This window comes from Engystomops pustulosus, chromosome 7 (genome assembly GCF_040894005.1).
Source record: "Engystomops pustulosus chromosome 7, aEngPut4.maternal, whole genome shotgun sequence".
Lineage (NCBI taxonomy): Eukaryota > Metazoa > Chordata > Amphibia > Anura > Leptodactylidae > Engystomops > Engystomops pustulosus.
Genome location: NC_092417.1, coordinates 113,705,559 through 113,722,792, shown reverse-complemented (window position 1 = coordinate 113,722,792; position 17,234 = coordinate 113,705,559). Strand labels below are relative to the sequence as shown.

Below are 17,234 nucleotides of genomic sequence, written 5' to 3'. Positions count from 1 at the left end.
ACTGCTTGAAAATGGTCTAAAAGCCTCAATAAATGTGTCAGAAATTATTCTAGAATTGTAGCATAGAAGAATTGATAAATCTCCCCTTTGTAATATTTAACTTCAGGCTTTTATTTGTATTTTTTTTCAGGAATGTCCAAGAAGAAAGAAAACAACCAGCTGATGCTTTCACCATTGCCTGAGACTCCCGCCTATATGAAATCTGTTCGCTTTATGTAAGTGTGTTCATTCACTACTTCAGTATTATCCAGTATCTTTAGATTTTCAAAGAGCATTTCCCAGAGGTTCACGAGAAAGATTAATGAACCACTTATAAAGCACTCAATGCAGACCATTCTAGGTCTACTTTACCCTCTACGGGTTGTAGGATCATCAAGTATATGATGGAGGAACAGTCATGGAATTCTTCCCTGCTGATGTTTTCCTTGCACTTATATTCTTAATGATTATAGGGAGGGTTTAATAGGGTTTGTGAAGGGTGGATTGACAGGTTTGCAGCAAACTGCGGCGGGAAACTGATTCCTATTCTTGAGGGTCACTGAGTCTAGTTCGTCAGGTCTGTGGAATCGGACGGAGTTTGTGACCATTTTTTTTTGTCACAGTCATGATAAAAGGGACCCGACTCGAACTCCACAAATACTGTATATAACAAATTATTAAAATGATGACATTTTCTTTAAATGTCTGTTCTATTCCTGATCGAATGATTTAGGCCATGGAGGAACACAATTTATTGGCCCACGTGCTGCATTGTCATGCTGCTCAACTTCAAAGGGGCCGCATCAGTTACCAGCACCCTAGATGCACCAAAAGCTACAGTACAATGCAAATTGCCATCCCAGAAATTATAAATGCCACCCAAGCAACCAAATACTGCATTCAGAGCAGACCCTGATAGTGGGTACCCCAGAGCAGATAATAATACTGGAGATGCCCTCCCCATAGCAGACTATCAACACTGGAGACCCCCCTTCCCCATAGCAGGCTAATAACACTGGAAGACACCCCCAACATAGAAGACTAACACCACTGGAAACCACCCTTTCCTGGCTCCTATTCTCTTCCCTACACCACACTTCTTTTTATCCCCACTGGGTGTATGTGCCGGCATCAGTACCCAGAGAAGAACTGCGCCAGAAGAAGGATAGGAACCGGGAGCAGTACAGTACAGCTCACAAGTACTTACAGCACTACTCCTGGGTCCTCTCTTCCTCTGGATCCTGACACCGGTGCATTCAACCAGCATCGGGAGTCTGAACACAGATCAGCAGGAAAGAATATGGAGCAGCCGTACTCACTGCTGTCCAGGCTCATGCGCCAATAAACGATTACGTTAATTATGAAATCGATCATTTTGACTCTGACTATAACCAAGTACTGGACGCAACTCGAGGCTTGGGCCGCGGGTTGAGCAGCCATGTTCCAGGCTTTTATCTGAGATGAATTAATTTGGCTGCACTTTACATGCTGAGTAGTGAAGCTTCTATGCTACAGATCAGAAGAAATAAAGTACTTGGAAGCAATTGGTGCATTTATCTCAGCACCGCTAGAGTGACCAGGAAAAAAGGAAGTTTGGCTTACTGACTCCATAGCCCTGGGTTGTGTGTGTGATGCTGGGGTATCTGGCTTTATAAGGTTTTCTACATATGCCTGTTTTCTACTGCACAGGCCAAACAGTTTATTGGAAAGCATCAATGCTCGTGTCCTGGTGTAAACTCTGCAGTACATACTGTATTCTCAACTCTTTGGTAGTTCTGTGAAGGCTGATCTAGTTTGAGAAATAACTTTTCTTTGCTTTGAGACATATTTATTTGTAATGTTTTTTAGAAGCACAGATAAACTTGCTATAAATAAGAAGATCCAGAGGACAAAAAGCACAAAACCCAAACCTAAGAAACCAGCATCTGTGTTTACCAGCAGCCAAGTAAAGCAGATATTCAACCATCATGCTAAAGTGCGAGTTGCAAAGGAAGCCCTGGCAGATGTAGAAAAATGGTAAGCTGCATGTGTTTTATTCAGAAAGTACCACGGCTACTTACACAGGCCGCTGATGTCCCACTGTGGTCCTGACATCACCTCTAGCCTCTCCATACAACGGAGCGCGGCGGGTATGGGAGAATCCATGGATGTAAAGAGATGAGTATGTGCTGTTTTTTTTTATACAGCCCCCCTCCCCAACCAAGTTTAGACATTCTTTATTCCCGGGAAGCCCTTTGGAGGCAGGTTTCGCTGTGTTTTAAAAGAAATCTACCATCAGGAAACTATATCGCTCAAAAAATAAAGGGAACACTCATGACACATCCTACATCTGAATGAATGAAATATTCTGATTGAATACTTTGTTCTGTACATTGATGATTTTTTGTGATTCAAATTTATTAACCAATGGAGGGCCTGGATTTGGGGTTACCCCCAAAATTAAAGTGGGAAAACACACTACAGGCTAATTCAACTTTTGATGTATTGTCCGTAAAACAAGACAAAATGAGGCCGAGTATTGTGTTTGGCCACCACGTTCCTTTATGATCTCCATACAATGCCTCAGCAACCTACACAAGTGGCTCAGGCAGTACAGCTCATCCAGGATGGCACAGCAATGCGAGCTGTGGCCAGAAGGTTTGCTGTGTCTGTCAGCGCTTCCAGCCTCTGGACACTACACTCAGGAGACAGGCCAGGACACCGGGAGATGTGGAGCGGGCCGTAGGAGGGCAAGGAGGAACAGGAGAGAAGCACTGCAAGCATATTGCAGCAAACACCCGCTATCGGTGCTAGCGGGTGTTGACCCATCATTGATCACCACTGGCAAAGCCACCATTTTTTAACTTCACCCCTCAAAATATTTAAAACAGCCTTTGGGAAGTTTAACCCTATGAGTGTTTCATGAGGGTGAAAAATAAATGGAAGTAAAATTACAGAAATGTAATTTTATTTAACAATATATTCATTCAATTTTCCCATAAAAATCACTTTTACCCCTAATGTTTCTAAGCCACAAGGAATAAGAAATGAAATAACCCCCAAAAATGTGACTCAACATGTGATCCAAAACACTAGCCAGAAAATACAGCAGGACTCCGCAGTGATAAAGCACCATGTGTATTTCAGGCTGAACTTGGAGAATTACAAAGGATGTGCTAACAAATCCAGAGGCTAGGAGGGGAAATAGATTTCTTAAAACCAACAAGTGCCCCTAGTTTGCAAACTACACCCATCAAGAAATAATCAAGGGGAATAGGGAGCAATTTGACCTAACAGTTGTTACAGTAATTCCTTTTACCAAAATGTACTCACAACAAAGGTTGGACGTGAATTGTGAATGTGTTGCGTATAAGGAAGTGTATATACCAGGGGACCAAAATTTTGTCACTCTGGAGATCTCACAGGTCTCGTAGTAGTATATAGTGTCCTTCCTAACCTCCCTTTTGGAACAGATTCTCTTCTGAGTTGAAAGCCTATACAATATTTATTTATTTATTTTGGCAATTTGGACAAATAAGGGTTTAATGTTTTGTGAGACAAGATGCACTTTAAAAATCACTTCATTTTAGTGGGCCTTTAGCTTATTGATAAGATTTTATTAACTCTTTAATGTGAGTAGAAATTTAGCTGAAGAAAAACTAGAATAAAAAAGAATTCGCTTTTGTTTTAGTAACACCATTTTTTCAGGGGCATAGCTTTGGTATTGGCCTTATTTTTTGCCTGACAAGTTCTTTTTAGTGGTACTATTTTAATGCTTGTAGTTTTTTTGGATCTCTTTTTAGAACATTTTTTTGGGGGACTTTCACTTTATTTCATTATTTTTTTTTAATTTTTTTTTTTAAACAGTTTTAAAACTTTTTTTTTTTAAGTGATAGGTCGCTTTGATCCACTTCAGAAGCCCCTTACAAACCACGGTCATGCTTGACCACAGCGTGTAAGGGGTTAACACCCACGATCGGAAGAATCACTGGTCGCAGGTGTTACAGCAGGGTGTCAGCTGCAATATGCAGCTCACACCCATTCTTTATAGTGCTGGTTACATACATGATCTGACAACTACCGTGCGCCGTACTACTATGGCGCGCATTGGGAAGGGGTTAATTACTGTCACACTGAAGTGCAATTTGTTACGCAGAAAACAAACCCTCACACAGCTCTTTACATGGAAACATAAAAAAGTTATAGATTTTTGGAAGGTGGGGAGTGAAAAATGAAAACTAACAAAAGGACTTTTGGGTCATTTAGGGGTTCAACCCTCGGCTTATTCTTATATACCAGTGGTGGCGAACCTATGGCACAGGTGCCAGAGGTGGCACTCAGAGCCCTTTCTGTGGGGACTCAGGCCATCACCCCAGGACAGAGTTCACCAAACAGGACCAAATCCACTGAATCTTCCTGCAGTCCCAGGCAACTGCTCTCAGTACTATTTTAAAGCGACCACTTCATTGACTGTTTGGAACTGCGGGAAAAATGAAAAGGTTTTGACAGAAGATCTTTGGAGGTCATCCTGTTGGACCCATCATTCTTCCTGTACAGAGAGACCCTGGAGAGAAGCTACAATTATAGTCAGAATTTTCCCTCCTTCTTTCAACTGTATTGGTGGCCTCAGGCAGCCGATTCAATTAAAAGATGGGTTGGCACTTCACGGATTTTGGTTGTTGTTTGGGCACTCGGTCTCTAAAAGGTTCGCCATCACTGTTATATACAGTAACTTTTTTTATGATGTAAAATCTCCTACATATAATTTATTTCACAAAACTGTTATACTTATTAAGTTTTCCATGTTGTGTTCTATTTTTCTTCCCTACAGTTTAGATAGATATGTGGACCAGCTGGCAGAGGATCTGTCTTCATACACTGCTCATGCCAAAAGGAAAACCATAACCCGAGCTGACATGGAGCTTCTTATGAGAAGGTGAATTACCCCTGAATAAGATTGGTCATGTTGGGCTTTAAAAATGAGATCTTACAGGAGGGGGGGAATACATTTCTAGTTAAGCTGAAATCCCAAAGGGGTTAAAGGACATGTACACCTGTGTCAACTTATTCTTTTCTGCCTATTGTATTTACCGAGAGACTCAAATAATTTGTCCAGTAGGTTTAGTTTGTATGTATGGCTATAGACAGCACAGCTGCCTTGTTACTTTATCACTGAGATTTGTTTTGTACAAAAGGGTAACACAAAATTCATTGGTAGAAAATATGAAACCCAAATACTGCTATGGTGATGGGGTTGGCCACTTTTACCTCATGATTTTTGTAGTGTGTGTAAGTACGGGGGGCAGGATATTAGGTAATTTACCATTATAAATTTATTAAAAGCTTTCTTGATATGTAAAATGAAACCTTGTGTCGTTTACCTTATCAGCCAGAGATTCCTGTCCATAAAATGGCTGCAGATAGAGGGTCATGTGATCTCTATTTGTCCATGAACAATCGCCAGTTAGAGATCACATGACCCTCCATCTGCAGCCATTTTATGGACAGGAATGTTTGGTTGATGAGGTAAAAGACGGGAGGCTTCACTTTACGTATCAAGAAAGTGGAGCAAAGGTTTTAATAGATGCATGTTGGTTAATTACCTAATATCATGCTCCCCGAACTCTCACACACATTACAAAAAACATGAGGTAAAGTGGCCAACCCCTTTTAAGGCGGAAAACAGATGGAATACTAAGGGGTTAAAAAGAATCTGTCCTGTTTAGGAGTGAATCCGCTGCCTCTTCACTATTTTTGTACTCCTGTGTACTATATCTGATCATTTACCTGTTTGGGTCCAGCCCCTTAGATGGCATTGCCATGGCAGCCCCATTAGCAAATTTGAGGTCAATGAGACTTTTAGGTCCTTCTTCCATCGCTTTCATTGTTCTATTTTTATAATGAAGAAGAACAAAGGTAGTGTAAAGCAAGCCTAGCACAATCCTTACCATGCTGGGCAGGATATCATTTATGGAGGGGGTCCTAACCGTAGGAGAGAGGCGGCTACTGTTTGTAGCTGTCAGTCCTTGGTGGATGGGTGAGGTTCTTACTCTCAGCCCTCCCATAGCTATTCAGGACTTCCATTTTCCACATGATAATGGCTAATATTACTACTGCAGCCGCTATAGTTTTTTCTTTTTTATTTGTATGCTTATGTGTAAAATTTGAAAAAGATTAAAGAAATATCTGATTAAAAAAAAATCATATTCACCTCCCCCCGGTGTGCTGTGCCGTGGACCATCAAAGCCTTGCCTGTTTGTTTACAGGGCACGGAAGCTCTGCTCCGTCAATTCTGGGCGGCCTGGCGCGCCCACTCAACAGTGCAGGTACAGGGAATGGGTGGGCATGCTAGGCCGCTGGGAAGGTGCAGCACACCGAGGGGAAGTGAATACGAGTTTATTTTTTTCCCCAGCCCAGCAGGTACATTTTTATAACAGTCGTACAACTCCTTAAAGTGCTCACATCTGGTAACATTAAACAGCCTTTAGAAAATATTGCATACATCTATTTTTGGATCTGATGTGTATTTATCGAAATATCCCCTTTTTCAAATTTTTGCCACACATTTCTGAAATAAAAAAATGGGGGTTCCCATTTAAGATTTTTAAGTTGTCCCCCTCCAGGATAGATTTTTGACATGTTTATTTTTAGGTTTTTGATCTGATATGTATTTCCCAACCTTTTTCTCATATCCTGTAGATAGCCTTATATATGATCTGTCCAGATTACCTGACAATAGGATCCATTGCTTTATTTCAGCCTATGGTCTCTTTCACATGAACGTAGGAAAATAGCCGTATGCTAGTTAATAATTCCTTTATTTATATAGTGCACACAGATTACGCAGCACTGCACAGAATTTGCCAAATTGGTCCCTGCCCCCAATGGGGCTCACAATCTGATCAACCTGCCAGTATGTTTTTGGAGTGTGGGAGGAAACCGGAGGTCTTGGAGGAAACCCATGCAAACCCGGAGAGAACATACAAACTCTTTGCAGTCGTTGTCCCTGGGACTTGAACCCAGGTCCCCGGGAGCTGCTAAGCTGAGGTGCTAACCACTAAGCCACCGTGCTGCCAATACCCATACCATACCGTTTTATATGGCTAGCATATAGCCACATTCATTTCAATGGGCAATGCGGGCATCCATGTAAAGGGCTGAATTGTCGACCATACTGTGAGCGAAAAATAGAGCATGTCCTATTTTCTCCAGTATTTCCATTCCGTACGCCCCATAGACGTCAATTGGACTGTTTAAAATATGTGATGCATACAGTTCTGCTGCCGTACATATGTACAATATCCAGGGAGACCAGACCAGGTGCATTCTGTCAGCCAGCCATCATTTGTCAGCCCACCGTAATTTTTACGGATATGGTAGAGATAGATTTTGCATCTGTATATACTGTAACATATATACGGATTTATACGGCACAGAAATCATGTTTGTTTGAAAGGGGCCTATGTTAGTAATGAAGGTTTTATGACCTATATAATGTGTATGGTTAACATACTGACTGCCGGTTGTTTTCTACTTGCAGGCAACGTTTGGTGACGGATACAACTTCTCTTAATGTTCTCATAGAAAAGCATTTACCATTGGAATATAGAAAACTTCTTATTCCATGTGCAAGGAGTGGAAACCAGGTAGTCCCAAAAATGTGACCTCATGCCTGTGTCTCATTACATTGTAAATAGTCCAGTGTAAAGTGTTAAAGATTTATTTAATGTAATATTTCCAATTGTGTCCCTTCTATTAAAAGTGCAAATATTTGAGAATCTTGTATTGTTTTTATTATAAGAAAATCATTTTATACTTTGGATTCCAATCCATTTTTGTGAGGTGGGTTCTGCAGAGTAAGGGCAGAACACTTCTCATGTTCCAAGTATCATAGTGATTAAGCCACATGGCTGTATGATGAGACTTTGTATGGAAGAGTACAGAGCATGCCATGCCATTCACACGTCTACCTGCTATATGTGACGGGAAGTGTGTACGTGCCTTCCCATGTGATGCTCTGTCCCCCTTCCAAAAAAAGTAATTTTTCTTCTACTCTTCTCAAATCCCATAAAAGAATTGTTGTGGTAAATCTTTAACCCCTTACCGACATGTGACGTAATAGTACGTCACATGTCGGGTCCCGGTACATGGAGAGGGCTCGCGGGCCGAGCCCTCTCCATGGCCGGTAAGTCTTTGCTGCATATTGCAGCAAAGGCTTACCGGTAACACCCGCGATCGGTGCCGGCACCGATCGCGGGTGTTTTACCGCTGATCGCCGCCGGCAAAGGTGCTGGCGGCTGCAAAAAGATGGATCGACGCTCCCCGTGACGTCATCGGGAGCGGCGATCCGTCACCATGGTAACTTCGGGTCTCACGAAGACCCGAAGCTACTTCGGGTTAACCCATTCATTACCATGTGCTGTCAGCACATGGTAATGTATGAGTAGTAAAATCCCCATATACTGCCATACTGTAGTATGGCAGTATATGATAGGATCGATCAGACAACCTAGGGGTAAAGTACCCTAGGGAGTCTGAAAAATAGTAAAAATAAAAATAAAAAAATTATAATAAAAAAAAAATTCAAATCACCCCCCTTTCCCTAGAATTGATATAAATATAAATAAACAGTAAAAATCATAAACACATTAGGTATTGCCGCGTCCGAAAATGCCCGATCTATCAAAATATGATAACGGTTTTTCACTGCGTTTAACCCCGTAATGGAAAATTGCGCCCAAAGTAGAAAATGGCACTTTTTTGCCATTTAAAATTTTTTTTTAAATTATCTAAAAAGTGATCAAAAGGTCGTACAGTCCTAAAAATAACATTGTAAACGTCATCAAAATCCACAAAAAACTACACCACCCACAGCTCCATACACCAAAGTATGAAAAAGTTATTAGCCCCAGAAGATGGCAAAATCCCCCAAAAAAATTTTGTACAGGAGGTTTTAATTTTTTTAAATATATGAAAACATTATAAAACCTATACATATTTGGTGTCCCCGTAATCGTACTGACCCAAAGAATAAAGTAGACATGTCATTTGGGGTGCACAGTGAAATCCGTAAAATCCAAGCCCACAAGAATACGGCACAAATGCGTTTTTTTACCAATTTCACTGCATTTGGAATTTTTTTCCCGGTACACGGCATGAAATATTAAATACCACCATTTTGAAGTGTAATTTGTTACGCAGAAAATAAGCCATCACACAGCTCTGTACATGGAAAAACAATAAAGTTACAGATTTTTGAATGTGGGGAGTGAAAAATGAAAACGCAAAATCGAAAAAAGGGCCGCGACGGGAAGGGGTTAAAACCTCCATATCGCCTTTGTACATTGCACCATCACAAGAAGTTACCACAGCCAAGTTCCGGCACTGAAGCCCCAGATTGAGAAAAACTTCAAGTGTCAAACATAGACCACGTTGCCTATGGAGCTGCAGAGATAGTGAGCTCCCTCTTCACCCATCAGTCCGATCCCGCCCCACCCCAGAAGCCGCGTTCACTTGTTGCCAATGGTGTAGCATCGCAGCTTGGGGTCGACTCAAGTATCCCAAGGCTGCTTCTGTTAACTCTTCTCTATTAGGCCACTACATAGGTAGTGCATTATATAAGATCAAACAATCACATGTGATAAAGAAAAGTAGAAAAAAAAATCTATATGTAAAGTTTGGTAATACAGTACAGTCATGGCCAAAAGTTTTGAGAATGATAAAAATGTTAATTTTTACAAAGTCTACTGCATCAGGTTTTATAATGGCAATTTTTATAACATTCTGGAGTATATGCAGAGTGATCAGCTTAACAGCAACTATTTGCAAAGTCAATATTTGATTAGAAAATGAACACATTTCAACGTCATTGCAGGCCTGCCTTAAAAGGAGCAGCTAACACCGTTTCAGTGATTGCTCCAGTAACACAGGTGTCAATCTGTCATGATTAAGTAAGAATCACACCACTGGACACTTTAAAAGGAGGCTGGTGCTTGGCATCATTGTTTCTCTTCTGTTAACCATGGTTATCTCTAAAGAAACATGTGCAGTCATCAAACAGGGAAGAATATTGCAGCTAGAAAGATTGCACCTCAGTCAACTATCTATCACATCATCAAGGAATTCAAGGAGAGAGGTTCCATTGTTGCCAAAAAGGTTCCAGGGTGCCCAAGAAGGACCAGCAAGTGCCAGGACCGTCTCTTAAGTGTTTCAGCTTGGGATCGGGCTACCAGTAGTGCAGAGCTTGCTCAGGAGTGGTAGAAGACAGGTGTGAGTGCATCTGCACGAACTGTGAGGCGGAGACTCTTGGAGCAAGGCCTGGTGTCAAGGAGGGGAGCAAAGAAGCCACTTCTCTCCAGAAAAAACATCAGGAACAGACTGATATTCTGCAAAAGGTACAGGGAGTGGACTGCTGAGGACTGGGGTAAAGTCATTTTCTCTGATGAATCCCCTTTACGATTGTTTGGAATATCTGGAAAACAGCTTGTTCGGAGAAGACAAGGTGAGTGATACCACCAGTCTTGTCTCATGCCAACTGTGAAGCATCCTGCAACCATTCATGTGTGGGGTTGCTTCTCAACCAAGGGAATCGTCATCTCTCACAGTCTTACCTAAAAACACATCCATGAATAAAGAATGGGACCAGGATGTCCTCCAAGAGCAACTTCTCCCAACCGTCCAAGAGCAGTTTGGTGATCAACAATGCATTTTCCAGCATGATGGAGCACCTTGCCATAAAGCAAAGGTGAGAACTAAATGGCTCAGGGAACAAAACATAGAGATTTTGTGTCCATGGCCTGGAAACTCCCCAGATCTTAATCCTATTGAGAACTTGTGGTCAATTATCAAAAGACGGGTGAACAAACAAAAACCAACAAATTGTGACAAAATGCAAGCATTGATTGTGCAGGAATGGACTGCTATCAATCAGGATTTGGTCCAGAAGTTGACTGAGAGCTGCCAGGGAGAATTGCAGAGGTCCTGAAGAAGAAGGGGCAACACTGCAAATATTGACTTGCTGCAGTAACTCATTCTAACTGTTAATAAAAGCTGTTATGTTACTCATAATATGATTGCACTTGTATTTCTGTATGTGATAAAAACATCTGACAAACACATATAAAAACCTGAGGGCAACAGATCGTGTGAAAATATAATATTTGTGTCATTCTCAAAACTTATGGCCATGACTGTATACCAAATATAAATTTCGTATTTCTGAGTGCGAATTGACCCAGAGAAAAATAGTATCTTATTTAAGTTTAACAATAAAGCCAGTATATTTTCATAAGAAAAACGTAATAGCTTTTTTTTTTTTTTTTTTTAAACTGCACAAAAAGATTTAATAAAAGTTGCCCAGTACGATATATGAAACCCAACATTGTGCAGAACACTACTGGATTGGCAAGCTCTGTGCAGCGCTGCGTAATCTGTAGGCACTATATAAATAAAGAAATATTATTATCAGTAGTTTATACAAGTTATTTATGAAAAAAAAAGCCATGGTGATTAACGTGAATAACAGGTGCGGAGATAAGGGGTTACATTTCTTTTAATGTATGATGTACTGGGGTCTCCTGGAGCCATGCTCCAGCTGCAGTGTGCAGGTAGAAGACCCCAGTCTGGGGTATATATGTGTATATATATATAATATATTATTGGTTTGTTTCAACATGATTTTTACATTTGGGCTGCAGGTCCAGTTTTCCTTATGTTAACTGCATCCAAATTGTGAAATATCTGCTTAAGAGTCAATGGCTTTGCCACATCAAGTTGTTCCTTGGTGACCTGAAAGGCTCGAGATAGATATCTGTCCAGTGTCTTGTCATCAATGACCGGATCCACAGACAAAAATGCAGCTTTCAGTTCTTCAGGTTTAACATAACTGAAAGAAAGCAGATATACTTAAATGGCAAATAACCATGTACATGGCTTTTCAATGAAGCAAAACTACAACTCTCAGCATCCACAGATGGTTATATGTAGTGTTCTTGTATTGTTTCATATGCACCGCATCTCCACTGTGTCATGTACAGTTTTTCTACAATATTTGTTAAATTGTAAGAAATCAAAATGTTTACCAGGAGACGTGTCATGAGTGATGGTCTGCCCTGTGTAATATTCCAGCACACGTCGTGTAATCTTTATGATATATAATCACTCACTTGTCTCCAAGTTTGTCTTTCAGCTGCTTCAGATATTGCTTCCTCTCTGCAGAGAACTGATTTCTTAGAATCACAATGAAAGGACTTGCATTTCCCTCTTCATCCTATTTATAAAACATGAACAAGCAGTGTCATAATGTATGTGATTTAAATGAATAGTATATACTGTTACATGCATTGACAGCATAGAATGTAGATGTAGAAAACCAGTGTAAGACGGGCATAGTGAAAACTAAGATTTACCTCTTGGAACAAGGATTTGTAATGAATATTGTCATCCTCTGGCTTCAGCTGAGAGTCTGCTGTGACCAAAAGTTCCTGAATTTCATCTGAACTTTTTGATGGATAGACTTTTTGGAGAAGAAGCCTGTGGAAAAGTAAAAGGAGAACGAGGCTAAGCTGAAAACAATGTGAACACTGCCGAGCAGTTACTACAGTGTGGGTGTAGGACTTCTTCACACAATACATTTTCATTGCTGAGGAGGGACCTACCTCTATGATTGTGTTGTGGGTTTGGAGAGCTAACCTAACAAAAAGACTTCCTCTAGGCACTAGGATAAATGTAGAGACAAAATCCCTGTAAATGGAATGATGCCTTGATTTTCCAGAGCTGGCCATACACAATATTGGCTGACCATCTAATGTGTAAGGGGTATATGTGGTTACTATTACCTATGCACAGGGTGGGAACATCAGTTAGAGGTTTCTTATTTTAAAATGTATTGGTGTATGATTAGAGCCTACTATCTGGTTTAGAATCAGTAGGGATCCTACAGGCAGTAAAGCAATTGCACCCTAGGCAGGACAGTGGGTGGATGGCAAATTTACTATAGCCTGTTCCTGGTACAGGTTATAACGAAATTCTATGCTAGCAAGGACCTGTCATAAAATTCATGCGGGTGCATGCTGTAGCCTCTTGGTATACCATGTTGTAGGGAGACTGGCACACAGTGCACTTAGAAGTACCATACCGGAACTGCTCCTGTGTCAACGAACCAACATTTGCGCTGTCAGCGGTGGTAAGCTCCTTCAGGAATTGTTTATGTCCATGAAACCAAGCATAATATAAGTCTTCATCAATCTGTAAAATTACATAATTCTACTAATACATAAATAAGATGGAAAGTCTTGGAAGTAAAGAGCCCATCTATACACAAGTTTGAGGAGAACGCTTGCTGATAACGGAATGGCGTTTCTGGCCTTCCAATCTGATTGGCGTCAGAGAAAGGCAACTACAGACTACTTTAATGAGCTAGAAAACCCCTTAAAAGTGTAGTTTATAACAAATAAATAAAAAGTTTTGGCTTGATTCTTAGCTGTTTTGGTTGCATTGGGTGGCATGTACCTCTCCTATCTCTCTTGCTGAAAATGCTTATTCAGTGCAGGTACCTGGATTCATACTGCTGTCTATAGCATTAAACGTGCAAGAACTGTGGGCAATGCAGCAACGCTCAGGAAAGTAGTGGCTGTAAGTAAATGAAAGGGATTATAGTAGAGGTGATAGTGCACTATAAAGGGGTGCTGGTGATTATAGAAGCTGAGCCGCCGCTTCCTATAATCTGATTTAAAGAGGACCTTTCACCACATCACACATGTAGTAGATTATCATACCAGGGGCTGTTATACAGATTCAGGGGCACTTGGAATTTTCCTCCTAGCCCCCACGGTTGCGGAGATATCATTCCCAGTTTCTGACCATTGTAATCTTTGTTTGGTCAGAGAGTTGAGGAGCCGGGGCTGGAGCTGAAGGCATGTGTTATGCTAATCTCTCATACTGTCCAATCAGTGGCAGGCAATGTCACTGAATATTGAGCTGTGAGGTTTTTTCTTTGTTCATCTAAAGTCTATCACACTCATTCTGCTAATATTCTGTGTTCTCGTTTAAACGGCCCATGTTTTTGCTACACTTTTTCGCTTACATGCCATTGCGTTTCTGGTTATGTGGCATTTGCGTCACGCTTCCACCTACATGATGTTTGCCTCACATTAACATTGGCGTTGCATTTATGCGTACGCCCCATTTGTGGCACCTTTACACTTATGCAGATTTTGAGGTGCATTTATGCATACGCAGATTTTCCGTTTATGTTGAGTTTGCTTCATGTTTAAACTTTTGTTTTTGTGTATTTGCCTTTGTGTCACTTACGCTTACGTGGCATTTGCGTTAATATCGAGTTTGGCTCGTTTTTATGTTTATGTAAACGGCGCTTGCACACTTCCGTGCCATCACGGTTGCATTTACACTTGCATGCCATTTGCATTTATATCTTGTTTGCATTGCATTTACGCTTCTGTGTTGTATGTGTTGATGTCTCAATTGCACTAACATTTACAAAGTGTTTCCATAGCATTTACATTGCATGCATGTTTACAATGTGTGTAAAATAGCATTTTGTAAACACTATGTAAATGCAATGTCAACAGAATATTAGAATGTGTGTGAACATATTCACACAGCCGTTGCGCGTAGTACGGTGGGCAAACGGCAGAGCCGGGGAGAGGAGGAGGGGGGTAAGCGCCGCTCACTCCCACCCCCTCTCCATAGGAATATATGGCGCACGGCACCGTATTCCGGAGAAGGATAGGACATAACGGTAGGGTGCTGTGAGGCCATTGCGATGTATGAGGGATGTATATACGTCCCCCTTATGTTCGTGTGAATATAGCCTTAGATGCACATAGGGGAATTACATTAGCATAACACACGCCCCCAGCCCCACCTCTCTAACCAAACACAGATTATAATGGTCAGATCTCAGAACTAATAATTCCACAGCCGCGGGAGCTAGAAGGAAAATTCTAAGTATCCCTGAATGCGGGTAGCAGCCCCTAGAGCAGTGATGGCGAACCTTTTAGAGACTGAGTGCCCAAACTACAACCAGAATCCACTTATTTACCATGAAGTTCCAACATGGCATTTCAAGCAGTAACTTATTGCTACCTGTTCTTCAACATCATTCAATTGTATTGGCTCTCTTAAGGCCACCAATAGAGTTGAAAGAAGGAGAGCAAATTCAGACCATCATTGTAGCTTCTCTCCAGGAAGAATGGTGGGTCCAGCAGGAGAACCTCCAAAGACAATGCAGCACTGTCCACACCTTCAAACAGCCAATGAAATGTCGCTTTAAAATAGCTCTGAGAGCAGTATCTTTTAAGTTGCTTGAGGCTGCAGGAAGATTTGGGGGATTTGATGAAATTTGGACAATGGCCTGAGTGCCCACAGAAAGGGCTCCGAGTGCCACCTCTAGCACTCGTGCGATAGGTTTGCCACCACTGCCCTAGAGTATGATAATCTCCATATAAGTAAGGTAGTGAAAGGTCCTCTTTAATGCCTCCGCTACTACCTACAGCTAGCAGACTGAAGAAAGAGGTAAGGGAGACACCTAGTGGTGGAGCACAATAAATACAGTGATTTGCACTTCTAGTGGGGATTAGAAAATATCTTTTATCTTGACTTATTATTATTATTATTATTAGATGTCCTAAGGACGTTTACTAAGCAAATTGTGCCAAAAGTTAAACCAGACAGTCCAATAATGACCCTGGTACCTCAGGTGCAGTACAAGATGGATCTAGTCTCACTATTAAACACATACCCTCTTCTGCCAAGTAACCAGAATGGAACTGGTGTCTAAGCTGAAAAAAGTGTTAGTAAGATGCCACTCACCTCAGCCATAAGGACTTTATAAAAGGAATGAATTTGCTCATTCATCAATTGAATCCGGCATGTCTCATGCAAAGTGTATGACCATTCAACTGAAGCCTCTCCAAACTTCTTTTGTAGATAGGTTATCAAAAACTCGGACAGAGATAATTGTCTCCCCTTCTACAATAAATATATGAATCTTAGGTTTACACATTGCAATAGGGTGTCTGTTCAGTACAAAATATTACAGCTTCTAAGAGTTTAACATGGCTTTAAAGTGATAAAAATTACATAAAATCATTCATAGGTTGTTCCTTGTGAGGTAAATACACTCACCGGCCACTTTATTAGGTACACCTTGTCCAACTGCTCGTTAACACTTAATTTCTAATCAGCCAATCACATGGCGGCAACTACATGCATTTAGGCATGTAGACATGGTCAAGACAATCTCCTGCAGTTCAAACCGAGCATCAGTATGGGGAAGAAAGGTGATTTGAGTGCCTTTGAACGTGGCATGGTTGTTGGTGCCAGAAGGGCTGGTCTGAGTATTTCAGAAACTGCTGATCTACTGGGATTTTCACACACAACCATCTCTAGGGTTTACAGAGAATGGTCCGAAAAAGAAAAAAACATCCAGTGAGCGGCAGTTCTGTGGGCGGAAATGTCTTGTTGATACCAGAGGTCAGAGGAGAAAGGGCAGACTGGTTCGAGCTGATAGAAAGGCAACCGTGACTCAAATCACCACCCGTTACAACCAAGGTAGGCAGAAGAGCATCTCTGAACGCACAGTACGTCAAACTTTGAGGCAGATGGGCTACAGCAGCAGAAGACCACACTGGGTGCCACTCCTTTCAGCTAAGAACAGGAAACAGGCTACAATTTGCACAAGCTCATCGAAATTGGACAGTAGAAGATTGGAAAAACGTTGCCTGGTCTGACGAGTCTCGATTTCTGCTGCGACATTCGGATGGTAGGGTCAAAATTTGGCGTCAACAACATGAAAGAATGGATCCATCCTGCCTTGTATCAACGGTTCAGGCTGGTGGTGGTGGTGTCATGGTGTGGGGAATATTTTCTTGGCACTCTTTGGGCCAATTGAGCATCGTTGCAACGCCACAGCCTACCTGAGTATTGTTGCTGACCATGTCCATCCCTTTATGACCACAATGTACACAACATCTGATGGCTACTTTCAGCAGGATAATGCGCCATGTAATAAAGCTGGAATCATCTCAGACTGGTTTCTTGAGCATGACAATGAGTTCACTGTACTCAAATGGCCTCCACAGTCACCAGATCTCAATCCAATAGAGCATCTTTGGGATGTGGTGGAACGGGAGATTGGAATCATGGATGTGCAGCCGACAAATCTGCGGCAACTGTGTGATGCCATCATGTCAATATGGACCAAAATCTCTGAGGAATGCTTCCAGCACCTTGTTGAATCTATGCCACGAAGAATT

The 17,234-nt window shown here is 41.4% G+C and overlaps 2 protein-coding genes across 7 annotated transcripts in view; one reads left to right on the top strand and one right to left on the bottom strand.

Moving 5' to 3' along the window:
• CENPT (centromere protein T) overlaps window positions 1–7,736 on the top strand; it is a 42,231-nt gene extending 34,495 nt beyond the window's left edge. For both annotated transcript variants that reach the window (XM_072117630.1, XM_072117629.1), the window contains exons 10-13: window positions 131–215; window positions 1,828–1,995; window positions 4,790–4,894; window positions 7,499–7,736. In XM_072117630.1, the coding sequence (XP_071973731.1) occupies window positions 131–215; window positions 1,828–1,995; window positions 4,790–4,894; window positions 7,499–7,622 (482 nt within the window). In that variant the 3' untranslated portion in view covers window positions 7,623–7,736. The remainder of the gene's footprint in view (window positions 1–130; window positions 216–1,827; window positions 1,996–4,789; window positions 4,895–7,498) is intronic.
• A 3,740-nt stretch (window positions 7,737–11,476) lies between these two features.
• TSNAXIP1 (translin associated factor X interacting protein 1) overlaps window positions 11,477–17,234 on the bottom strand; it is a 34,026-nt gene continuing 28,268 nt past the window's right edge. For all 5 annotated transcript variants that reach the window (XM_072117633.1, XM_072117635.1, XM_072117631.1 and 2 more), the window contains 5 exons: window positions 15,790–15,948; window positions 13,094–13,203; window positions 12,366–12,489; window positions 12,123–12,226; window positions 11,477–11,842 (listed from right to left, as the gene is read on the bottom strand). In XM_072117633.1, coding sequence (XP_071973734.1) covers window positions 11,638–11,842; window positions 12,123–12,226; window positions 12,366–12,489; window positions 13,094–13,203; window positions 15,790–15,948 — 702 coding nt within the window. In that variant the 3' untranslated portion in view covers window positions 11,477–11,637. The remainder of the gene's footprint in view (window positions 11,843–12,122; window positions 12,227–12,365; window positions 12,490–13,093; window positions 13,204–15,789; window positions 15,949–17,234) is intronic.